At 38.1% G+C, this 27221-nt stretch overlaps 1 protein-coding gene across 1 annotated transcript in view; it reads left to right on the top strand.

The window, feature by feature from the left end:
• The first annotated feature begins 10223 nt into the window (after window positions 1-10223).
• The window catches only part of EFCAB13 (EF-hand calcium binding domain 13), a 237660-nt gene continuing 220662 nt past the window's right edge, over window positions 10224-27221 (top strand). The window contains exons 1-2 of the mRNA XM_032265955.1: window positions 10224-10366; window positions 21288-21448. Of these exons, the coding sequence (XP_032121846.1) occupies window positions 21447-21448 (2 nt within the window). The 5' untranslated portion in view covers window positions 10224-10366; window positions 21288-21446. The remainder of the gene's footprint in view (window positions 10367-21287; window positions 21449-27221) is intronic.

The following is a 27221-nucleotide window of genomic DNA, read 5'->3' as shown; positions in this document are numbered from 1 at the left end:
ATGTTGGCCAGGCTGGTCTTGAACTCCTGACCTCAGGCGATCCACCTGCCTCAGCCTCCCAAAGTGCTGGGATTACAGGCATGAGCCATCTAGACTGGCCAGTCATCCATGATTTTAATGTGGGGGTCCAAAGCCTCTTTTTCTTTGTTAAGTATTCCGGGTTGAAATTTCTTAAGCGCCTTCCTGACTTCCTAACCACCTTCTCTGTTTGGGTTTGTGCAACAGTGAATTAAATGTACTTTCTAAAAAGAATTGGCCTACAGCTGCCCAGTGCTTCCTGTGTTGTTATTTCTGTTTTCTTTGGGTGAAAGAATAAGTGTCATTGACTCAGAAATGATTACTTTAGAATAAGCATGTTCCCAAATGTAACAGAATGATGACTACTATGGGTACTGAAGCTAGCTTCAGAATCCAGAGCGTCTTTTTCATTTTTTTTTTTTTTTTTTTTTTTTTTTTTTTTTTTGTGACAGAGTCTTGCTCTGTTACCCAGGCTGGAGTAAAGTGGCATGATCTTGGCTCACTGCAACCTCTGCCTCCTGGGCTCAAGTGATTCTCCTGCCTCAGCCTCCTGAGTTGCTGGAATTATAGGCACCCACCACCATGCCCCACAAGTTTTTGCATTTTTATTTATTTATTTATTTTTGAGATGGAGTCTTGCTCTGTCACCCAGGCTGCAGTGGTTAATCTCTGTTCACTGTAACATCCACCTTCCAGACTCAAGCGACTCTCCTGCCTTAGCCTCCCGAGTAGCTGGGATTACAGGCATGCACCACCATACCTGGCTAATTTTTGTATTTTTAGTAGAGACGGGGTTTCACCACGTTGGCCAGGCTGGTCACGAACTGACCTCAAGTGATCCCATGGCCTTGGCCTCTTAAAGTGCTAGGATTACAGGTGTGAGCCGCTGGGCCTGGCCCTCTTTAGATTTAATATTTTTAAAATGAGTAGGTTATTATTCTAAGAGTTTGAATTTTTAAAAAAATTGGGTATTATTTAGGAACTTGTGCAATTTCAAAAGAACAGACTGCCAATGTAGCCTAGGTTTTGTTTGTAGGAGGCATACATGGATAAAATAAGAGCTTACTGGCAAATTATTGACAGGACCATTTAAATGGACAAATTTTGTTTAAGGCAGTGGGTGTCAAAGTGTGGTTCCAATACCAGCAACATCAATATCAGCTGGAAACTTGTTAGAAATGAAAATTGACAGGCCCCATCGCACAACTACTAAATCAGAAAATCTGGGAGTGGGGACCCACTATCTGTTTTAAGAAGACTTCTTGGTGATTCTAATTCATGCTCAAGGTGATTCTAATTCATGCTCTGATTTAAGGACTCACATATGTAGCCTCCTTTCCTAGCAAGAACTTTATAGTAAGGCAGCTCAGTTACTATATACAGTTAATAACAAATTCAGAAGATGAATAACGTATTCAGAAGATGAAATATCCACTCACACAAAACAAAAATCTACTTTGACCCATTTTCTAGGTTAAGTGATCTTGGGCATCTTGGTTTCATGCATGACCACAGATTCCCATGAAAAACCAAAATAATAGGTCAAAATCCTGGGAAAAAATGAACAAGATACTTTTTATGTGTACCAAGATGCAAGCAAGAAAATATTCTTACAGAATTTATTCACAGGAGATGGGATCAAAGTCCTAATTATTAACACGTTCATCCTATAGGATGCTAGAATAATAATTAGAATTTGTTACTTTACTTTTTGTTATTTAAAATTTATTGAGCACCAACAGTGTGAGACTGAAGTACTTTACAGAACAGTGATACCATAACCTTTGTCTTTGAGTCCTTTTTTTTTTTTCGGACAGGGTCTCATTTTGTTGCCGGAGTGCAGTGACGTCATCATGGGCACTGCAACCTTGACCTCCCAAGCTCAAGCAATTCTCCTGCCTTAGCCTCCCAAAGTGTAGGGACTACAGGCACATGCCACCACACTTGGCTAATTAAAAACATTTTTCTTTTTAGAGATGAGGTCTCACTATATTGCCCAGGCTGGTCTTGAACTTCTGGGCTCAAGCAATCCTTCCACCTCAACCTCACAAAGTGCTGGAATTACAAGTGTGAGCTACCGTGCCTGGCCTGAGTCTGAAATTCCTTGCATAATATACGTTTTCTTCAGCACAATACAATGCATGACATCATTAAGAGCTTACATGAACCTAGACTGAGACCTTTTATGGTGAAATATTTTGAGAGTCACTGTGTTTTATTTATGTCTTGTTAACTGCTAACTAAATGTCTGGATGAAAATAGAGAATCTTAGGTAAAATGAGATCAAAAACTATATGTCAAGCCACATTTGTAATCTAACTCTTGCCTTCTCTAGTCCAGACTCTATAGTAACAGAGCCATCTAATGATCACTGGGACCAATTACAAGCAGATTGCCTGGGAATTAGTACTTAATTTTCACAATGATATAATGGAACCATAATGTATGCTCTGCAAATAAGCCATTTAAAAATCATTTTTATTTGGTTTTATAATACAACATACTTATGGAAGTATATATTCCTAATTTGTTTTAGTTTGATTAAAACGTGCAAGGAGGCAGTCTTAGAAGCTTGTGATTAGGATTAAGTATATAATTACATGAAAATTAAAAAACCCACTTAATGTGGCTACCTAAGAATGGTTTGTATGTGAAAAGAAAATGCAGAAGTCAGGAATATGACTGCCTTCCTTGAGGCTGCTATTGTTATAATGAAGCCCCTCCAACTCCTTGCATAAAGGAAACACTTTTCATCAGCTGTGTATTTTCTGACACACCAAAGATTGCTTACAGAAAGCTCCATTTAGAAAATTTAAGAGCCTTTAAACAAAAATGTCCATTGTAAATTATTCTTTAGCAGTGTCCCTGATAAGAGCTTGTAAGGAAAAAGTTTCACAATTGATTTCATTTTAGTATCTTAACTGGATTTTCCAGTGACTCATACAGAATTGGCATGATTCTTTGGGGAGATCACAGTGATGATGTGTAAATATCACTTTGGTGGCCAGTGGAAATACTTAGTTAAGAAATGGGAAAAAAAATGTTGATGGGTGTGTGCTGAACTTTGCTTTTCCTGACCCTTACACTCACCATTGTGACAGAGATTGCTGACCGTGCCCAGTATGTTTTCTGCTTCTCACATAGTATTAGAAATTCTGATTTTTAGTTGGGCACATGGTTGCCCAGAATAAATATTATTCTGTTATTACTAATAAGCAAATTTAGTAAAGTTGCTGGATACAAAGTTAGCATGCAAAAATCTTGTAGCTACATGTGTCCATCTAATAGGCAATGAGATGTAAATGAAAGAGGTGTATGCAACTTCCAGTAAATACTGTTTAAGGGAAGGAACATACTTTTCTCCATTTCCTTAATCCTGCAGGCTGGAATGCAGAGGTAATACCTAGAAGTTAAGTAGCCATCATAGGTCGATATGTGACCTTGGGGATTGTATTATTTAATTTATTTATTTTATTTATTTATTTATTTATATTTTATTTATTTATTATTATTTTTTAAGGAGGTGGGGTCTTGCTATGTTGCCCATGTTGGACTTGAACTCCTAGGTTCAAGCAATCCTCCCACCTCAACCTCCCCGATTAGCTGGGACTACAGGTGCATGCCACTGCACTCAGTGGGGATTGTATTAGTTATCTGTTGCTGCATAAGAAATTACTCTACAATTTAGTAGCTTAAAACAACAAACATTATCTTGCTGTTTCTGTGGTCAGGAATTCAGGAATGGCTTAACTGGGTGGTTCTGGCTCAGAGACTCCCAAGAGGTTGGAGTCAAACTGTTGGCCAGGACTGTTGAAGGCTAAAAAGGGCTGGAGAATCATTTTCCAAGATGGCTTACTCACATGGCTGTTGGCAGGAGGCATCAATTCCATGCTGCCTATTGGCAATAGCCTTAGTTCCTCACCACTTGGACATCTCGATAGGACTGCTTGAGAGTCTGCATGACATGTCAGCTAGTTTCTCCCAGAGGGAGTAATCCAAGAGAGAACCGGGAGGAAGCCACGATGTTTTGTTATGACTTAGTTTTGTAAGTGTCATACCATAATTTCTGCCATACACTATTCATTAGAAGTAGCTCACTAAATCCAGCCAACATTTAAGAGGAGGGGAATAGACGCCACCTCTTGAAGGGAGGAGCATTGTGGACAGAATCATTCCCCCAAAGACAGCCACATTCCTATCTCCAGAACCTGTGAATATGTTACCCTATGTGGAACAAACAACTTTGTTGAGGTAATTAATGATCTTTAGATGAGGCAATCATCCTGGATTATTTCAGCGGACTCAGTGTAATTGCAAGTGTCCTTACAAGAGGGAGGCAGGGCTGGGCATGGTGGCTCATGCCTGTAATCCCAGGATTTTGGGAGGCTGAGGCGGTTGGATCACTTGAGGCCAGGAATTTGAGACCAGCCTAGCCAACATGACGAAACCCTGAATCTACTAAAAATACAAAAAAATTAGCTGGGCGTGGTGACGCATGTCTATAATCCCAACTATTTGTGAGGCTGATGCACAAGAATCGCTTGAATCCAGGAGGCAAGGGTTACAGTTGACCGAGATTGCACCATGGCACTCCAGCCTGGGTGACAAAGTAAGACTCTGTCAAAATAAATAAATAAATAAACAAACAAACAAATAAATAAATAAATAAAGGAGGCAGTTAGGAGAGCCAGAGTGAGAGTGAATGGAAGTAAGACTGATACAGCCACAAGTCAAGGAATTGTACAGCCTATAGAAGTTGGAAAAGGCAAAGAATGGATTCTCCTCTACAGCCTCAATAACGAATGCAGCCTTTGATTTTAACCCTGTAAGGCCCATTTTTTGCTTTTGGCCTCCAGAAATTTGAGATAATAAATTAGTGCTATTTAAGCCACTAAGTTTGTGGTAATTTGTTATCACAGCATAGGAAACTAATACAAATATCAAAGTGATTGTGGTCATATTTTAAGTCTACCCTAGACCACCCTCTGGTCACAAATTATTTATAGTTCTCCCACATCAGAATAAAATTACCCCTTCTAAGGCCCCAGAATCTTATCCCATTATAGCAAAAATTCAAAGTTCAGAATCTTATCCTCTATATAAGTCCAGTAAAGATGAGGCTTCTTGGATGTAATTCTCTAAATATAACTACTCAGGTACATGCCTTTCAATCTGAAGTTCTGTGAACAAAAAGAAAAAGGTCATATGTTCCTTTCCCTACAACAACCAATGTAAAATGGCAGGGGCAGAGAGATAACTGCTATGGACACTCCTGTTCCAACAGGTGGAAAACAAGGTACACAGAAGTCACTGGTTCATAGCAATTCTGAAATTCACTTGAGTACAGGTTTGCAGATCCACATTCAAAACCCTATGGCTTTTGGTTCCATCCTCTGGGCTCTTGGTTTTATCCTCTAAGTCATCCCTTTTTTGTGAAAGGTAGATGTGTTTGCATCTAAATAGTTTTCTTAGTTTGCTTCCTGTTTGTAGAAATGTGGAGGTCCAAAGGCCCCTTTCCTTTTTGTACTTTCTTTTAGCTCAAGCTGACAGTGTTTCTGACAATACAATTCTCTTAAAACAATTTTTGAATCCATTGTGAATTTTATTGGGTTTTAGTCTAGGAGACAAAAGTCATGTCAGCAAATCTCTTTTGTCTCTTTCTACCTTGGGCTTCTGCTGAAGGACAAAGACCTTAAGTTTCTTAGATGCCCTATTGTTTGAATGAGAGGACCTGTGAACCACAGTCTTAAAATCTTTTTGGTGTTGTTTTTTTTTGAGACGGAGTCTCACCCTGCCACCCAGGCTGGAGTGCAATGGTGCAATCTCAGCTCACCATAACCTCTGCCTCCAGGATTCAAGTGATTTTCCTGCCTCAGCCTCCTGAGTAGCTGGGATTACAGGTACTTGCCACCACACCCAGCTAATTTTTTTGTATTTTTAGGGGAGATGAGGTTCCACCATGTTGGCCAGGCAGGTGATCTACCCCACTCAGCCTCCCAAAGTGCTGGGATTACAGGTGTGAGCCACCATGGCCAGCCTCTCTTAAAATCTTTAGAGGGCCTTTTGCCTGACTGAACGGTACTCCGAGGTACCAACTGTAAACACAACAGATGTGGGGAGTGGAAACGTGGGGGAGGGAGGGTGGATTGGGGATATTTTCAAAAATAAAAGACATGGTCTCAGCACTCAGATATTTCATAATCTTTGGGGGGGATAAACTATATACATACATTTAAAAAGCACTGAAGAATTATAGGTCATATCCCTAATGAATATAGATGCAAAAATCCTCAACAAAATACTAGCATACTGACTTCAAAAATACATTAAAAGAATAATTCAGCATGATCAAGTGGGATTTATCCCTGGGATGCAAGGATGGTTCAACATATGGGAATCTACAAATGTGATACACCACATAAACAGAATGAAGGACAAACACCATATGATCATTTCAATAGATGCATAAAAAGCATCTGACAAAATTAAACATCCTTTCATGATGAAAATTCTCAACAAATTAGGTATAGAAGGAATGTACCTCAACACAATAAAGGTAATATATGACAAGCCTATAGCTAACATTCTCAACAGTGAAAAGTTGAAGGCATTTCCTTTAACATCAGGAACAAGAAAAGGATGCCCACTCTTACCATTGTTTTTTTCAACATAGCACTGGAAGTTCTAGTGAGAACAATTATGCAAGAGAGGGAAATAAAAGGCATCTTAACAGTAAAGTAAGCGTTGGAATTTTCTGTTTGTTGACAATATGATTTTACATATAGAAAACCCTAACGACTCCACCAAAAAACTGTTAGAATGAATTCAGTAAAGTTGCTGTACACAGTCAACACACAGAAATCAGCAGCATTTCTAGATGCTAAAAACAAACTATCCAAAGAAGACATTAAGAAAATAATTCTACTTGCATTAGCAAAAACCAAAACTGAAACAAAAATGGTGTAAATTTAACCAACAAAGTGAAACATCTTTATACTGAAAACTACAAAACACTGATGAAAGAAATTGGAGAAAACACAAATAAATGAAAAGATGGCCCATGTTCTTGGATTGGAATAATTAATATAATTAAAATGCCCATGAGGCTGGGTGCGGTGGCTAATGCCTGTAATCCCAGCACTTTGGGAGGCCGAGGTGGGCAGATCATGAGGTCAGGAGTTCAAGGCAAGCCTAGCCAACATAGTGAAACCCTGTCTCTACTAAAAATACAAAAATTAGCCAGGCATGGTGTTACATGCCTGTAGTCCCAGCTACTTGGGAGGCTGAGGAAGGAGAATCGCTTGAACCTGGGAGGCGGAGATTGTGGTGAGCTAAGATTGCACCACTGCACTCCAGCCTGGGCAACAGAATGAGATGCTGTCTCCAAAAAAAAAAAAATCCCATGCTACTCAAAGTGATCTATAGATTCATTGCAATTTCTATCAACATTCCAGAGTTATTTTTCATGGAAATAAAAAATCCTAAAGTTCATATGGAACCATAAAAGATCCCAAATAACCAATGCAATCTTGAGCAAAAAGAAGAAAGCTGAAGGCATCATGCTACCTGACTTTAAAATAAATGACAAAGTTGCAATAAGCAAAACAGCATGGTATTCCATAAAAACAGACACATTGGCCTATAATAGAACATGAGTCCAGAATTTACAGACTTGAATTTTGATAAGGAGCTAAGAACACACAATCGGGAAAGGAGTCTCTTTGATAAAAACTTTTGGGAAACGGTATATCTATGTGCAGAAGAATGAAATTTGGACCTTTATCTCACAACATACACAAAAGTAAAAATGGATTGAAGACTTACATGTAAGACTTGAACTACTAGAATAAAACATAGGGGGAAAGCTACTAGAAGAAAACATAGAAGAAAGCCACTAGAAAAAGATATAAGGGGAAAGCTCCACTACATTGGTCTGGGCATTTTTTTGGACATGACCTCAAAAACACAGGGAACAAAACAAAAAATAAACACATGGGATTACATGAAACTAAAAGCTTCTGCACATCAAAGGGAACAGTTAACAGAGTGAAAAGACAACCCACTGAATGGGAGAAAATATTTACAAATCATACATCTGATGAGGGGTTAATATCCAAGATATACAAGAAACTCAGTAGCAAGAAAGCAAATAATCTGAACAGACATTAAAAAAATTTTTTTTTGTAGAGATGACGCCTTACTATGTTGCCCAGGCTGGTCTCAAACTCTTGGGCTTAAGCAATCCTCCCACCTTGGCCTCCCAAAGTGCTGAGATTATAGGCACAAGCCACCATGCCCAGCCTGACACAGGCATTCTTAAAAGAAGACATAAAAATGGCCAACAGGTTTGTGAAAAAAAAAAATCACTATTATTAGGGAAATGCAAAATAAAATTACAATATCACCTCACACCTGTTAGAATGGCTATTATCAAGCTGGATGTGGTGGCTCACACCTGTAATCCCAGCACTTTGGGGTGCTGAGGTGGGCGGATCACTTGAGAGTCAAGAGTTCCAGATCAGCCTGGCCAACATGGTGAAACCCCGTGTCTACTAAAAATACAGAAATTAGCCAAGTGTGGTGGCACATACTTGTAATCCCAGCTACTTGGGAGGCTGAGGCAGGAGGATCGCTTGAACCCAGGAACAGAAGTTCCAGTGATCTGAGATTGCACTTCTGCACTCCATCCTGGGCAACAGAGCAAGACTTCATCTCAAAAAAAAAAGTAGCTATTATGAAAATGCTGAAAAATAATAAGTGTTGGTGAGGAAGTGGAGAAAACTTGCACACTGTTGGTGTTATGTTATTGCAGCCATTATGGAAAACTATGTAGAGATTTCCCAAAAAATTAAAAATAGAACTACTATATGATCCAGTGATCCTATTTCTAGGCATATATCAAGTAACTGAAATCAGTATATCAAAGACATATTTGCACTTCCATGTTTATTTCAGTATTATGCACAATTGCTGAGATATGGAATCAACCTGTATGCATCAATGGATGAACAGATAAAGAAAATGTGGTATATATATACAATGGATACTATTCAGCCTTAAAAAAGAAATTCTGTCATTTGTGACAACATGAATGAACCTGGAGGACATACTAAGTGAAATAAGCCAAGCACAGAAAGACAAATACCACATGATCTCACTTATATGCGGAATCTTAAAAAGTCAAACTCATAGAAGTAGCCAGTAAAACAGTGGTTAGAGACTGGGAAGGGAGGGGGCGGGTAGGAGACTGAGGATGGGGAGATGCTGTTCAAAGGGTACAAGGTTCAGTCAGACAGAAAGCAGTAAGTTTCTCAGATCTATTGCATAGTGTGGTGACTACAGCTAATAACAATGTGTAGTATATCTCAAAATTGCTAAGAGTAATTTCAAATATCTCACCACAAAAAACATTAAATGAGGTGATGGGTATGTTAAGGTTGATTTAGTCATTCCATATTGTGTGTATATATATTAAAATACCACATTGTGCCCCATTAAATATTTACAATTGTGATTTGTATATATAATAATAAAATCTCAAAATAAAAAAATTAAAGAATGCCTACAAAGCAAGGTTTAAGATCTAAATGAACACAGTAGTAGCACGGAAGGGATTAAATATTGTAACATTTATTGAGCACTACGTATTTTTGAATTTCCACAACAATGGAAGAATGAGAAAATCGACACTCAGAGAGCATAAGTACTTTACCCAACTGCAGACAGTAAATACATAGGAAAAACAAACACACACAATAAAATCAAACTAACCAAAGTATCTCTTTCAAAAGGAAACGACAATCCCCTGAAAGGCAGCCCGAGACAAATTTCAGCAAAGCCATGGGACACATGGCCTTCGAGCTGCTGTTCATTATTGAGCAGCAGAAGCCAAGAAGGACGGAATGTTTTAGAAGAAAGGGCTCGGGGGTCGGGGGTGTTCAATGGATGGACGGAAGATAAAATTGAAGTGGGGTCAGACCATGGTGGGACAGCGCACTGGACAATGAACAGCGATTAGGGAAGAGTGACGAGCGGGTGGGAAGGACGGAGGGCGGAATCGAGGCCGGGGTTGCGGGAGGAAAGGGTGCGGACCGGAGTCCCCGCCGCTGGAGGGCAGCGCTGTTCCGCCCGCCTAGTGAGGTCACAGGCCCTTATGAGGTGGGGTAGGAGGGCGCGGCCGCAGCGCCTTCCAGTCGGCGCGGAGGCGGCGTTGAGGTCAGCCGCGCCCCACGGCCCCGGAGCCCCTGAGCGGTGGCGGTGGCCGTGGCAGCGACGTCTCCACGGCGGCCAGTGTCCCGGGCCCGTCCCGCTCGGGGTGCTCGGGGGGCGGAGCGTCGGGCTCGGTCAGGTGACTGCGGGGGCGGGGCCGCGCTGCGCGGGAGCCTGGGAAGGAGGAAGAGCTAGAGCGGCGCCGCTCGAGGGGCCTCAGGGGCTGACGGCTGGGTCCCGCCAACCGCGGAGAGCGCTAGGGCTTCGAGCCAGGCGGGAGGGAGGGCAGCTCCGGGCCGATAGTGGGACCCTCAGGGGAGAGAGGTGGGGAAGGAAGGCAAGACTCGTGGAGGAGATGGGAGGGGAGGTGCAGGGTGGAGAATGCAGTGGGGTGCGAGGGATGAAGTAGAACAGTGTTGGGGCTGGGTTAAGGAAGGTTCCAGAAAGGAACAGTGAGGAGTGAGGGGACCGAGTGGGACAAAGGGGCAGAGTGAAGGGTGACTGGGACTGATCTGCCCACCTGCATACAGTAAATACATAGGAAAAACATAAACACAATAAAACCAAACCAACCAAAGTTGGTTCCTCAGAAATGGTGGCCGTTGTACGAGGCTGGCGGCCCGCGGGTTGGGTCACTTCCCTGCTCTTTCAGCGTGGGGCTGAGACCTTTATTAGGGCACCATTTCCATCTTGCGGGTCGTTCACTCACTAGCTTACACGCCCGCTTTCTTCCCATAGAAGTTGCTGGCTTTACACGGGCAGGGCCTATGGGCAGCCTCCCCAGCGCGGGTTCTTGGTAGAGGAGGAGGTTCGTTAATGTTTGATGCACAGATATGAAAACGGAGTGACGGATGCTTGAACGTTCATGAATGGCAGTAGCCGGAATGGAGTTGTGTAAGCAGTTGGTATTAATGATGTGCAGTCCCTCTGGCGAGGGAAAAGCAAGTGAGTGGGGCGGCTTGTGAGGGAAATGTGGCACGAAAGAGGAAAGTACTTTGTGAAGGAATGTCATACAGAGTCACGCTTCAGTGAAGATGCCTTTGTTTTTCTCGTCTTAAACCCTCACAGCCCCATTTTCCCCTCAGCTACTACCTTATTTCTCTTAACAGCATAGCTTCTTGAAAGAGCTTACCCTACTGGCTGGGTTCAATTTCTTTACCCCGTTCTCTCTTGCACCCACTTCAAGAACATTGTCTTCTTACCACCTACCCCTAGATGGCTCCTTTCAAGGCTGTCAGTGTCCTCCGTGTTGTGAAACCTAGTGAACATTAAGTTCTGATCTCACCCACCTTTTTTTTTTTTTTTGAGACAAGGTCTCTCTCTGTCGTCCGGGTTGGAATGCAGTGGTGCAATCATAGTCCACTGCAGCTTCAAACTCCTGGGCTCAAAGGATCCTTCTGCCTCAGTCTTTGGAGTAGCTGGGACTAAGATCTCCATGCCCAGCTAAATAAAAAAATTCTGTAGAGATGAGAATTTCACTTACGTCCAGGCTGGTCTTGAACTCCTGGCCTTAAGCAGCCCTCCTGCCTAGACCACCCTATAGTGCTGGGATTACCTGCATAAGCCACCATGCACAGCGTGATTACTCACTCTTGAAGTACCTTTCTTCACTTGGCATCCAGGAATCCAGACCTACCTGATTTTCCTCCTCATAGTAACCAGAGTGAGCCTTTCAGAAAGAACTTCAGATTATATCATCCTTCTCCCCAGAACTCTTCAATGCTTGTCAGTCCTTCAGAATACAAGCCAAAGTTCTTACTGTCATCTAGGGGTCCTCCATGATCTGCCATCCTCCCTTAGCCTCTCTGATCTCTCCTGCTTCAGCCTCATGGGGCCTTCCCACTATTACTTGAACATTCTTTTTGCCTTAGGGCTTTTGTACTTACTTTTCTTTATGGCTGAAATGCTCTTCCCTAAGATATTAATCAGACCCGTTCTTCAGTTCCTGCAGGTCTGTACTCAAAAGTCTCCCTCTCAGTAAGGTCTTCCTTGGACACTTTTTCTGTTCCCTGCATCTCCTCCCCATACTACGTTTCATATTCCCCTCCCTGCTTTACTTTTTTTTTTTTTTTGGTACTTACTGCAGTTAACATATGATATGTTTTATTTTTCTATTTTATCATCTCGATCCCTGACTAGAATGTAAGCTCCATGAGGGCAGATTTTTTTTTTTCCTGTTTTGTTCATTGCTATATCCCTAGAGCCTGGGAGAGAACGTAGTGCATACTAAGCATGGAAACATACACTTTGAATTCATGGATAGATGACTGGAGAAGAGCGATACGTCTCCCTCCATTTCTCTTGATTTGTTCCTGCAAGTTCACAGATACAGGATTGAAAGAGTTGAGAAACAGTTGTATGGTCAAAGTTATAGAGAATAGACAGACTTTCTATGTTAATTTTTTCTTTTAAGTTTGGAGAGGCTTACTCATCCAGCAAATTAAGACCTGCCAACTTTTTGATAATCTGGTCAATAAATTACAAAACAGTTGTTCCTTTCAAGATTTATTCAAAACGTGCCAACTCTGCTTAATTAAGCACTTTGATGGTTTAAGAACTCTTGGTGAGTAGCTTAGTAGGGAGGGAATTTGTTCATTCATCCCTCTGTCCCTCTCTTTTCCCTTCCCTCCCTCCATCCCTTCCCTTCTTTCCTCTGCGCTTTTCCTCATTATATATATAGCATTGTGTTTGATACTGCGAGAAGTAATTTTAAGAATTATAAGTTATCAGTCCCAGTTCTTTATAAATTTAGGCTGTAGTTGGTATAGGAGCTGTACATGTGAAAATTAAATACAAATACAAGGCAAATGATTAATGTCAGTTAAATAGTGAAGACAAGAATAGTGAAGACAGTAAGTATACAGTAGTTTAGAGGTATGAAGATTGAACTGGTTAGAAAAGATCTAGAAGAGATTACATAGAATGGGTTACTGGGGAGACCTGTATAGATTTCAGATATTTTCAGAGATGAGTATTTTTTAATGTGGTTCTATTTTATTTTTTAACATTTTGAATTCCAGGAATGTTAGACATATCACATTGACATATGTCAGAAATAAATACAAATGATTTTAAGTACTCTGTCTTCATTAGAATATTAATACCTGCAGTTAAACTTTACAAAAAAGACTGATGATTATAACTAGCAATGTAATGTAATGTAATATAGCTAGCACTGTGATAAATAGCTCATTAAATGTAACTCAGATATGAGTTAAAAATGTGAAAATTTGAGGAATTTCTAAGTGTTGGTTATCACATTTGCCTAATGCAAAAGTCTTTGGTTTAAAGTGAGGCTACATCATTTTTTGTTTGCAGTAGTAGTATTGTTTGAGAGGCAATCTTCTATGGGACTGAAAACCACATGCTTGGAGTTAAATTGTCTGAATTCAAATTTTGTCTCCACTATTTGCTGGCTGTGTGATCTTGGGAAACTTGATCTCTTCAAGTCTTTATCATAATATTTAGCACATAGGCACATAGGAAGCATTTGGTAACATGAGTGATTACTATTGTCTTAGCAGTTCTGCTTCTCAGGGTTTATTTAAATAAACAGATGTAACTGGATTTCTCTGGTTTGTATGCCATTTGAAATTGGATTTCTCCTTATACCACAAAAGGTAAAGTTAAGGAACTGATCTGTGATTTATAGTCTACTAACTTCTTTTTCTAGTGTTTGTCCACATATCTGTGTTGGCAAAATTTATTGTGTATCATACCCCAAGTCAGTGTTACGTTGAAGAGATAACTTCAGATAGGTAAATATAATTGCTTAAGTCTCCTAAATAAGCATGTGATTTTTATATCTTTTTTTTTTTTTTTTTGGCAGGAAATCGTTTTGTACTATTGCTCATTCATAGTTGTTCATCAAAGTCGAGAGTCCTCAAGGACAGAATTTACCTCTAAACAGAAAGATGGAAACTAGAGTTCATTTATTCTGCCAGGTATTTATTCAAAAGAGATTCTAAAGATTCCTTTTTTTAAAAAGTTAATTTACATTACTTCATATTCACAATCAGTAAGCAAATTCATAGAGTAATAGTCATAAGGAACCTGCCTAATAACTGAGGTGACTTGAGCAATTTTAGTGAACATATATTGAACTCTCATCCCCTATATGTGCAAGATCTCACATATAGTACTGTTCTGTGGTGTATGTTGAGAGTATTTTTGGTGGGGGGAATACACAGACCTGGATAATTTTTCTGCAGATCAAAAGGGTTAAACTTACATGAGAGGTTGTAGATAATGTAATTAATGATGTGAGAGTTTAACCAAAAAGTAATATAGAGGATATAAAATTTCTTTAGCCATCTTTTCTGTGCTTCAGATTTGTCTTTAGATACTTTCACTTTTTTTTTTTTTTTGCTAGTTTTGTGTCAAGTAAGACAAAATTTTTCAAATAAACACAGATCTGGACTTATTAAGGAGAGACTTTATTCAAAAGAATTATTGCCAGGGGAGAAAAGGACTATTTAAATTGGAAGAAGGGGAGGACTATTGCAATGGGAAGAATGCTGTGATCATAAAATCTGCAAGCATCTCAAGGGTTGGGCAGAAGGAGTTTTCTGTTATAGAGAGAGCCTGGAAAGAACCAGGTGTGGGGAAATGGGGTGAAAGAGTAGGATTAGATAAGTAGATTGGAGAATATTTTATTATCAAGTCAGTCTATTTTGTTCTGATTATCAGTGGGGATAAAACAATTCAACTAACAATTTATGATGCAAAGAAAGGGAATTTTGAGGGTGTGTGTCTGGCATTGTCATACGTAAACAAGGGGGGCATTCCAGAGTCTTACCTAAGTCATTATGGGGAGGGATGGTTTGCAGTAAGCCATTTTCTGAACATAAAAGGGTGGGGGGATTCCTTTAACCCTCACTGTTTTCTGGGAGTTTAGGGCTCAAGTGAAATTCAGTATTGTCCATTGAGAGTCCTAATCTTTTAAGTTCATTCTTTTAACGGATCTGATGCTACTGTGTAAAACATGTACCTATACTACAGTCTAAAAAAATTATTTCAGACTCTAGAAAAGTACTGAGATATGTACTTTATGTCATATATATATATACATATATACATTTAAAATTTACCTTTTTATACCTACTACTTCCTGGATTTTGCCCATATAAACTAATTTTGAAGGTGCATTCTTAAAAATTAAAATTACAGAATTATACTAGTTTTTTTTCCTTAGACTATATAATTTATACTTCCCAAATGGCTCACCTTTTACTACAGTGTTTCTGAGATTCTTCTCTTTCTTCTTCTGTGTCAAGTTTCTACTCACTCTTTGTTTTCATTCACTTGGCCTTTTGGTAACAGGTTTTTCTGCCTTTTTAGATTCCCCACCCCTTTTCCCCTCTGCTTTCTATTTTGGGTCATTTTTTTCAAACTCTTTAGGAATTATTTCATCATTTGTAATATACATCTCATCAAGGCAGTAAATTGAATTGCCTTCTTCAAACAAGTTAAAGGTGTGCCTTTGTCCCATCCCCTGGAAAACACACTGATTTTTTTTTTTTTTTTTTTACTGTCTTCATAGTTTTGCCTTTTCCAGAAAAGATACTAAAAGTCACTGAAATAGTTCTGTTAATTTCCATCCTGTGGAAATAGAGATTCTCTCTAAACTTCTTTTTAATCTTCTTTATAAATTGTCTGTGTAATCTTCAGGGTCACCTTTGGGTCCAAAGGCTCAGGACTAATGCACCTTTAATTGACTGGATGCCGTCCAGTTGTCTTAAGCAAGCAGCCAAATTTCAGGAGAGAGTATTTCCAACTACATTCCTCTTTTTCTAAACATGTTTGTTGTCACTAAACTCTATTTCTTTTTTGTGGGGCGGGGAGTGGGGAGAGGCGTCTATTTAGAAGAAAGGTGGGTGTTGACAATGAGAACACATGGACACAGGGAGGGGAGCACTACACACTGGGGTCAGTTGGGGGGAAATAGGGGAGGGACGGTGGGGGGTGGGGAGCTGGGGAGAGATAGCAAGGGGAGAGATGCCAGATGTAGGTGATGGGGAGGAAGGCAGCAAATCACACTGCCACGTGTGTACCTATGCAGCAATCTTGCATGTTCTTCACATGTACCCCAAAACCTAAAATGCAATAAAATAAATAAATGGGAAAAAAAATTTAGGCTTTGTTTTTTATTTTTTTTGTAGAATGGTATTTTTTATTTTAATAGCTTCAGGGATACAAGTGGTTTTTGGTTACATGGATGAATTATTCAGTGATGAAGTCTGGGCTTTTAGTGTATCTGTTACCTGAATAGTATACATTGTACCCAACAGGCAGTTATTCATCCTTCACTGCCCTGCCCCTTTCCACTCCAAATCCCCACCCTCTAGCAGCCTTTTTGTATCCAGTTTAGCTCCCATTTATAAGTGAGAATATGCAGTATTTGGTTTTTTGTTCCTGAGTTACTTCACTTAGGATATTGGCCTCTAGTTTCATCCAAGTTGCTGTAAAATACATTATTTTTGTTCTTTTTTAATGGATGAGTAGTATTCCATAGTATATATTTCACATTTTCTTTAACCTCTCATCGGTTGATGGGAACTCAGGTTCCATACCTTTGCTATTGTGAATTGTGCTGAGATAAACATATGTGTGTAAGTGTTTTTTTGATGCAATGACTTTTTTTTCCCTTTGGGTAGATACCCAGTAGTGGGATGGCTGAATTAAATGATAGATGTACCTTTATTTCTTTGAGAAATCTCCATACTGCTTTCTGTAGAAGTTATACTAATTTACACTCCCACTAGCAGCTTATAAGTTTTCCCTTTTCATCCAGTCTGCACCAACATCTGTTGTTTTTTGACTTTTTAATAATGGCTATTCTGGCTAGGGTAAGGTGATATCTCATTGTGGTTTTAATTTGTATTCCCCTGGTGATGGGTGATGTTGAACATTTTTTTCATATATTTATTGGCCATTTGTATATCTTCTTTTGAGAAATATATGTTCATGTTATTTTTCCACTTTTTAATGGGAGTACTTGTTTTTTCTCTGCTGGTTTGTTTGAATTCCTTGTAAATTCTGGATATTAGTCCTTTGTTGGATGTATAGTTTACAAATATTTTCTCCCATTCTCTTGGTTGTCTGTTTACTGTGTTGATTATTACTTTTGCTGTGCAAGAGCTTCTTAATTTAATTAGGTCTCATTGATTTATTTTTGTTTTTGTTGCGTTTGCTTTTGGGGTTATAGTCATAAATTCTTTGCCTAAGCCAGTATCCAGAAGAGTTTTTCCTAGGTAGCCTTCTAGAATTTTTATGGTTTCAGGTCTTAGATATGTAGACTTTATTTTTTTTTAAGAGCAGTTTTTAGGTTCAGAAAAAAATGAGCAGAAAGTACAGAGAGTTACTGTATACCTACTACCCCTATACATGCACAGCTTACCCTACTATCAACATCCTGTAGCACAGTGGTACAATTGTTGTAACTGATGCATCAACACTGGGACATCATTATCACTCAAAGTCCATAGTTTACGTCATTAGAATTCACTTTTGTTGTTGTACATTCTATGAGTTTGAACAAAAGTATTATGACATATAGTCAACGTTATAGTATCATGTAGAATAATCACATTGCCCTAAAATCCTCTGTGCCCTAGCTATTTACCTCTTCTTCCCCCATCCCCTGGAAAACACTGATTTTTTTTACTGTCTCCATAGTTTTGCCTTTCCCAGAATGTCTATAGTTGGAATTATACAATATGGAACCATTCAGGTCAGGCTTTTTCACTTAATGTGCATTTAAAGTTTCTGTATGTCTTTTTAAGGCTTGATAGCTCACTCTTCTTTAGCGCTAAATAATATCCCATCCTCTACATTTAACATAGTTTATTTATTCATTACTGAAGGACATCTTTATTGCTTTCAAGTTTTGGCAATTATGAGCACAACTGCTATAAACATCCAATTGTAGGGTTTTGTGTGGAAATAAAGTTTCAACTTCTTTGCGAAAATACCAATAAATGCAATTGTTTCATTGTATGGTAAGAGTATGTTTTGTTTAGTTTTGTAAGAAACTGCCAAACTGCCTTCTGAAGTGGTTGTACAATTTTGCATTCCCATCAGCAATGATGAGAGTTCTTGCTTCACATCCTTGTCAGCATTTGTTATTGTCAGTGTTTTGGGTGATTGCCATTCTTTTTTCTTAATTGAGTTTTTTCTTATTATTTTAAATTGACAAATAATAATTGCAGATATTTATGGGGTATATTGTGGTATTTTGATCTATGTATACATTATAGAAATATCTAATCAAGCTATTAACATATCCATTACTTTATAAACTTGTTTTTTGTGGTAAGAACATAAAAATATTTTAGTGATTTTGAAGTATATGATACATTATTTATTAACCATGTTCACCATACAATGCTAAAACTTGTTTCTCCAGTCTAACTGAAACTGTACCCTTTGATCAGTGTCTTCCCTTTCCCTATCCCTTTTCCTCCCCCAAACTTATCTACCTCCAACCTCTTTCTACTCTCTGTTTCTATGAGAACAACTTCCTTAGATTTCACATGAAAGTGAGAACACTAAATCATATAGTGTTTGTCTTTCTGTGCCTGTATTATTTCACTTAGCATAATGTTTTGCAGTTCTATCCATGTTATGGTAAATGACAGAGTTTCCTTCTTTTTAAAGGCTATATAGTATTCATTTTTATATATTCACTACATTTTCTTTATGTGTTAATCTGTTGATGGACACTTAGGTTACTTTTATATCTTGGCTGTTGTGAATAATGCTGAAACAAATATGGGAGTGCAGATATCTCTTCAACATACTAATTTCAGTTCCTTTGGATTTATACCCAGAAGTGGGATTGCTGGATCATATGGTAGTTCTGTTTTCAGTTTTTGAGGAACCTCCATGGTGTTTTCTAGGATGGCTGTACTAACATTCATACCAACAATGTGCAGATGTTTCCTTTTCTCCACATCCTTGCCAACATTTGTTATCCCTTGTCTTGTAGATAATAGCTATTCTAGGAGGTGTGAGATAATATCTCATTGTGGTTTTATTTTACGTTACCCTAACAATTAGTGATACTGAACATTTTTCACAAACCTGTAAGCTGTTTGTGTGTCTTCTTTTGAGAATGTCTGTTCAGATCCTTCACCCATTTTTGAATTGGGTAGTTAGTTTTCTTGCTTGAGTTGAGTTCTTTATATAATTTGGGTATACATCTCCTAATCCCTTAACAGATGTATGATTTACAAATATTTTCTCTCCTTCTGTGGGTTATTTCTTCCTTGTCGATTGTATCCCTTGCTGTATAGAAGCTTTTTAGTTTCATATAATCCCATTTTTCATTTTTGCTTTTATTGCCTGTGCTTATAGAATCCTATTCAAGAAATAATTCCCTAGATCAGTATGGTAGAGCTTTTTCCCTATCTTCTTGTACCTTTACAGTTTTACGTCTTGCGTTGAAATCTTTAATGCATTTCAAATTGATTTTTATATTTGGTGTGATATAATTGCCCAATTTCATTTTTCTGCAGGAGGATATCCAGTTTTCCCAATGCCATTTATTGAAGAGACTGTTCTTTCCCCATCATGTGTACTTAGCCCTTTGTTGAAAATCAGATTATTGTAAATATTTGGATAATTTCTAAGCTTTCTATCTTATCCTATTAGTTGGTGTATCTGTTTTTATGCCAGTACCATTCTGTTTTGATTACAGTTGCTTTATAATTGAAATTATAGAAATTAGGAAGAATAAAAATTTTGAAATTAGGAAGTATGATGCCACCAACTTTGTTCTTTTTGCCTACATTTGCTTTGGTTATATAGGGTGTTTTCTGGTTCTATATAAATTTTAGGATTTTTTGATTTCTGTGAAAAATGACATTGGAATTTTGAGAGGAATTGCATAGAATCTGTAGATAGCATTGGATAGTAAGACATTTAAACATATGAATTTTTTGAATCCATGAACATGGGCTATCTTTTCATTTATGTTTTCTTTAGTTTCTTTTTTCCAGTTTTTTTTTTTAAGCAAAGTTTTATAGTTTTTTGTTAAACTTTCACCAATCTAACAGGTATGTAATGGTATTTCCTTTTAATTCACAGTTCCCTAATCACATTATAATGTTGAGCCTCTGTTCATATTCTTACCTACCACACTTCTGTACATCTTCTTTGGTGAAGTGTCTGTTCAAGTCTTTAGTTCATTTTAAAGTTGAGTTCCTTTTTATTATGTTTTAAGAGTTCTTTGTATATTTTGGGTACCAATTCTTTATCATATATGTCTTTTGAAAACATTCTTTCCCAGTCTATGACTTGTCCTTTTGTTGATATGGTGTCTTTCACAGAGCAGAAGCTTTTAATTTAAATGAAGTCTAGCTTATCAATCATTTCTTTCATGGATCATGGCTTTGGTTTATATCTAAAATTTAGTTAATTTTTTATAATAAAAAAATTACTTTGCAAAGAGTATGATAAATTTTGTACCTCGATGCCTTAAGAGCTAGATACAGGCCGGGAGAGGTAGCTCATGCCTATTATCCTAGCACTTTGAGAGGCTGAGGTGGGAGGATTGCTTGAGCTCGGAAGTTTGAGACCAGCCTGGGCAATGTAGCGAGACCTCATGTCTACAAATAATAAAAAATTAGCCAGGCATGATGGTGCATGCATGTGGTCTCAGCTTCTCAGGAGGCTGAGGTGGGAGAATTGCTTGAGCCTGGGAGGCCAAGGCTGCAGTGAGTCATGACTGCACCATTGCACTCCACCATAGGCAACAAAAAGAGACCTTGTCTCAAAAAAAGAAAAAGTGCTAGATTAAATAACCATTATATTTATTTATAAATGATGTTCATTTTATAGCTATATAATGCACTAAGGAAAATTGGAGTTATTTACAGTATGTACTGAATCTGGAAAAATAATACACTAGTGAGTAAAACCTTTTTCAACAAAATTCTCTTTGGTAGCACTATTTGAGAAAGAATATCAATCTAAAATGAACGATTTGACCCAGAATGTCATATTTAATATGTTTGTGCAAAAAGAACATGCTTGATTGTGGCTCTTATATTCCCTAGGCAGAGGAAGATATTGACTTATTAGATGATGCCTGTAATTCTTTTGCAACTGACTTGCCATCAGGAACTATTGACCACAAGAAATACATCAGGTTTTCTAAAACAATAGAGAAGAAAATTTCACCAGAAATTAGGAGTTTGAGCCCAGAATATAAAAAAATGTAAGTTAAAAACTCTGAATTTACTTTATTGGTTTATACATTTGCAAGTTAAGAGTGTCAAAATGTAGCTTATGTGTTCTCATAATGTACTGTACCATGTGTATAGGATCATTCTTTCAGTAGCATGATTTAAACTCCTAAATAGCTGTTCTTACATTTTTTCTGACTTCTCTCATAGCCATGTGGAAGCCTATAGGCTTCCATGTTGTGTTAGTCAGTTCTTACACTGTTATAAGAACTGCTTGAGACTAGGTAATTTATAAAGAAAAGAGGTTTAATTGCTCATGGTTCTGCAGGCTTTATAGGAAGCAAGGCTGGGGAAGCCTCAGGAGACTTAGAATGGTGGTGAAAGGTAAAGGGGAAGCAAGCATATCTTCACAAGGCTAGCAGGAGAGAGAGTGAAGGGGGAAGTGCCGCATGCTTTTAACCAAACACATCTTGTGAGAACTCAGTATCATGAGAATAGCAAGGGGGAAATCTGTCCCTATGATCCAATCACCTCCTACCAGATCCCTACCCCAACATTGGGGATTATAATTCAACATGAGATATGGGTAGGGACACAGAATCCAACCATATCACATGTGAAAGCCTATAAGGAAGCTGTAAGCTAACTGGAATCATAGAATTCCAGTTAGAGGAGAACAATTATCCATATGTCTGTTAAGTTTTTCTTAAAGAGAGTAGGCTTGGCTTTGTGCTTTCCATGAAGTTAAACTATTTGAATCTTTTGGCAGTTCTTTCTTGTATGCTGCATTGACTGGTTGCCTTTTGTTAGTTATAGAAGTGCTAGCATTTTATATGCACGTAGGAGAAATACTCAATCTGTATTTATTATTTATAAAATGACTGAAAAAATAAAAAAAATTATCCAAAGCCTTTGAGAAAACATTCAGAACTTATGTCACTTTATGTTTCTCTAACTAAATGCTGCTCTTACCTGTTGGTGAAAACTGGAAATTACCTACACATTGTGATTGGAGAGGCACTTAAATAAAAACCTCCTCTACCTTCCAGAAGTCTGTATTTTCCTTTTATTTAATCTAACATTTTTACCACTACTCCTGTTTGTTAGATGGCAAAAGATCAAGCAATTATTTCTAGAAGACTGCAATAAAACTTGTTATTTAGGAAGAAAAGGAAGGTCATGGGAGCATCCATTAGAATTGTTCAAGATAGGTTAGCACTGTGAGAAGCACATGCCTCAAAAGAATGAGGTACAGTGCATGTTTTCACTTGTAAAAGGGAGCTAAACAATGGGTACGCATAGACATGTAGAGTAGAATAATAGACATTGGGACTACAGAAAGTAGGAGGAGGGGTGAGGGTTGAATTTGGTGATGGGTACGCTGAAAGCCTAAACCCACCACAATGCCATATATGCATGTAAGAAATCTGCACTTGTACCCTCTAAATATATAAAAATAAAATTTGTTTTAAAATGGGGTACAGGGCAAATGTTTTTACTTATTCATTATTTATACCCAATTATCCTTATTACATGAAATGTGTGAAGCAGCTCATAATTAAAAAGTACACTTATACTTTTGTTTACCTAAATAAGGAAACGGAGGCAAAATTAATATAAGTAGAGAGTTTATTTGGGCCCAGTTTGAGGATTCTGGGAGGCACGCTGGAGAACAAAGGAGAGGCTCAAGGTTTTAAAGAAAAAAGGTACCAGTCAGGAGGGGTTGATTACAAAAGTTGTTTTTCAGGAATTCTCACTGGTTTACAGAAATAACATTGATTAGCAATTGGCTATACATTGCTGAATTGTAGGGTATGAGTTATGGTATCCCGTGTATGGCATTGTGAGGCTAATTTGTGGCTGCTTGGTGACAAAGTCTACAGTCCATATAGCAGGCCACTTTGAAATAATTACTTGGCTCAAGGGGATGTGAGATAGTGACTCCTATCTACTTTTAATGCCTCTTTGGGCCTGATAATTTAAAGAGGCCTTGCACTCTAAGATTAAACATTTATTTTCTTTCTCACTTTTTGAAAAAAGGTGAAAGATCAAAAGTCATGTAGTGGAGTGGAAGTCATGATTATACTAGAAATAAGAAGGCTCAACTTCAATAATGATATGTGGGGGATATAAAGCACTAGTAAACTATAGGTTATGACTCATTAATGGGTCGTGAAATCAGTTTAGGAGGTCACTACTAGTTTTTATTTTTTTCTTCTTGTTTTTTGAGGCAGGAATATACTCTGTCATCCTGGCTGGAGTGCAGTGGCATGATCATAGCTCATTGCAGCCTGGAACTCCTGGGCTTGAGGGATTCTCCTGCCTCAGACTCCTGAGTAACTAGGCTTACAGGCGTGCACCACCATGCCTGGCTAATTTTTAAATTTTTTGGAGAGATGGAGTCTCACTATATTGCCCAGGCTGGTCTTGAACTCCTGGCCTGAAGCAGGCCTCCCACCTTGGCCTCCCAAAGTGCTGGGACTGCAGGTGAGAGCCACTGCAGCTGGTTTACTTCTAGTTTTTGTTTTAAATAAATACATTAGAATTGAAAACATTAGAGTGCTTTTTCTTCCTTCTCTCCCCCCTCGCTTTCTATTGCACTCCTTCTCTCTGTATATGTATTTTGCACCTCATTAGAGAATATACTTTTGACTGTGGGTCATAGGCAAAATAGTTTAACTTGCTTTTGAGACTAGGGGACTGCAGAGGGATATAATCATATGGCAGCTTCAGGGAAGTGAAGAGCAAAGTATGGATGTTCACAGGGTGTGAATTTGGGAGATTTAGATTTATAGCGATAGTGTGTCAAAAAAGCAAGGTACTTTTTCTTGGAGAAATAAGTCAGAAAAAAAAAGAGCAGGGTACACCATAAATACATACAATTTTATTTGTCAATTAAAAAATAAATTTATTTTATCTGTCAATTTAAAATAAAATAAAATTGAAAAAAAAGGCCAAGGTACTTGCTAAAGAAGGGGAATGGCATGAATGATAATTTTTTTTTTTTTTTTAATGCCACAGTTTTGCTTAGGGCCGAGTTTACCTGAAGCTGTAGTAGATAGTATAGTTAGTCACTGCCCTGTTAGAGTTCTTGAAATTTAGGTTTACCCTGGATTACTTGAAGCATTTAAGAGTATGTATCTTCTCTTTTAAAATTTAATTCAAATATAATTCATAATTATATTTTTATCTCATTGTTGTATAGTTTATGGTAGTAGTCTCCCACCTTCTTGGCACTAGGGACTGGTTTCATGGAAGATAATTTTTCCAAGGACAAGAGGATGGGGAGGAGGCGGGAGTGGTTTCTGGATGAAACTGTTCCACCTCAGAAGATCATCAGGCATTAGTTTCTAATAAGGAGGCGCAACCTAGATCCCTTGCATGCACAGTTCGCAATAGGGAGAATCTAATGCTGCTGCTGATGTGATAGGAGGTGGAGATCAGATGGTAATGCCTACTCTCCAGCCACTAATCTACTGTGCAGACCGGTTTTGGTCTGTGGCCCAGAGGTTGGGGACCTCTGGTTTATGGAATGTTTGTGTTATGAAAGGTCTTGAAATCGCACCACTGTGCTTTCACCTGGGCAGCAGAGTGACAACCTGTCTCAAAAAAAAAAAAAAAAAAAAAAAAAAGAAAGGAAAAGAAAAAAGAAAGATCTTAGACAGTCTAATAAGAAGAGGAAAAAGGAGAAAGAAGAGAAAACCAAACAATAAGCAAGAAGAATGAAGTTCAGCTTCTAGTGCCCAAACTTTAGTCTTGAAATACCATTTCTTATTAGAAGGCTCTTTAGAGAAATACCGATTGCATGTCTGTGAGAGAAAATGTAGAGATAAACCTGGAACATCTTATCTTCCAGAGATAAGGAAACTATTAATAAAAAAGACTGCTACTAGGGATCAATCAGAAGGACTCAATGGCCTACTTGAAGAGGGTCCCACCTTTTCTTATAAAAGATGAGAAAATTAGAGCATCAATAAGAATAATAATTTTGGGAATTAAACTGCATCAAACTTATTTAAGTCCATGTGTTCAAAAGGGTATAAAATTATTTTGTCATTTTTAGAGGCTACAAGTGAGTCAAATCTTTGTCATGAAAAGTGGTAAATCAAGGAAAATAATAGAGCAATTATCTTGCCTTTCTTTCTTGTTTTTTTTTTTTTTTCAATCAGTTGAATCTCTATATCTTGTGTTTCAATATGAACTGTACCAAATAGTACATGAGAGAAACCAAATAGTATTTGAGAGAAAGTTTCTATTTGTAGAAATATTCTAGCAGTCAGGCATGGTGGTGCATGCCTATAGTTCAGTACTCAGGATGCTGAGGTGGAACAATCACTTAAGCCCGGGAGTTTGACTGTAGTGTGTGCTATAATCATACCTATGACTCTCTACATATACAAACAAGAAATATTCTAGCTAATGATTGAAGGAATGATAGATTTATAACATAACCACTTTGCAGTCCCTCATGATTTATCATTTTTATTTATTTATTTTTGAGACAGAATCTCACCCTGTCACCCAGGCTGGAGTGTAGCGGTGTGATCTTGGCTCACTACAAACCTCTGCCTCCCAGGTTCAAGCAATTCTTCTGCCTCAGCCTCCTGAGTACCTTGAACTATAGGCATGTGCCACCATGCCTGGGTAATTTCGTATTTTTTTAGTAGAGACGGGATTTCACCATGTTGTCTAGGCTAGTCTTGAACTCGTGACCTCAGGTGATCTGCCTGCCTCAGCTTCCCAAAGTGCTGGGATAACAGGCATAAGCCACCATTTCTGGCAAGTCCCTATAATTTACTGGATCTAGTTATATGTATTAGTAGCTGCTAATACCACAAATAGCCAATTGGACATTATGTACTTCCTGATGGAATAACATCACCACCTAGATAGTGGTTTTGCATCTCCCTCAAATATTAAACATTAATATGTTCAATCCTCTAGAATCTTACAACCATGGTGATACAATCAGCAAAATCCCAACTGTGGAAAATCAGCAGGACAAATGACCTAGTAATAATAATTCTAATGATAATAAAAAGTAAAGAAGGAGAACTTACAGATGAAAAGAAGTTGAAAAGAAGTTTAAAAGACATTTCAGTCAACTGTGATGCTGGGATTTTATTGAGTCCCAATATAATATGTTAAAAAAATTTATGAAATTTATGAGACAACTAGAAATGTGAATACTACCTGTATACTTGATATTAAGAAATTGTTAATTTTTTAGCTGTCATATGGTGTTTTTTGTTTTGTTTTGTTTTGTTTTGAGATGGAGCCTTGCTGTGTCACTCAGGCTGGAGTGTAGTGGCTGGATCTCAGCTCACTGCAACCTTTGCTTACCAGGTTCAAGCAATTCTTGTGTCTCAACCTCCTGAGTAGCTGGGACTACAGGCGTGTGTCACCATGCGTGTATACATATATATATATGTGTGTGTGTGTGTATATATATATATGTATATATATATATATGTGTGTGTGTATATATATATATATATATATATATATTTTTTTTTTTTTTGTATTTTTAGTAGAGACAGGGTTTCACCATGTTGGTCAGGCTGATCTTGAGCTTCTGACCTCAAGCAATCTGCCTGTCTTGGCCTCCCAAAGTGCTGGGATTACAGGTGTAAGCCACTGCACCTGGCCCATAATCATGTTTTAAATGAAAAAAGACACATTGTAGAGATTTTTATTAAAATCTTTAGAGATGAAATTATATACTATGATTTATTTCAAAAATAATAAGGGATGGGAACAGGGATGGGATATAGATGGAATAGGATTGGCCATTGTTGAAATTGG

The sequence above is a fragment of the Sapajus apella genome, unplaced genomic scaffold, assembly GCF_009761245.1.
Source record: "Sapajus apella isolate SASKATOON/1434 unplaced genomic scaffold, GSC_monkey_1.0 scaffold153, whole genome shotgun sequence".
Lineage (NCBI taxonomy): Eukaryota > Metazoa > Chordata > Mammalia > Primates > Cebidae > Sapajus > Sapajus apella.
The sequence above is the reverse complement of the archived record's forward strand: the minus strand, read 5'-3'. Positions and strand labels throughout refer to the sequence as shown.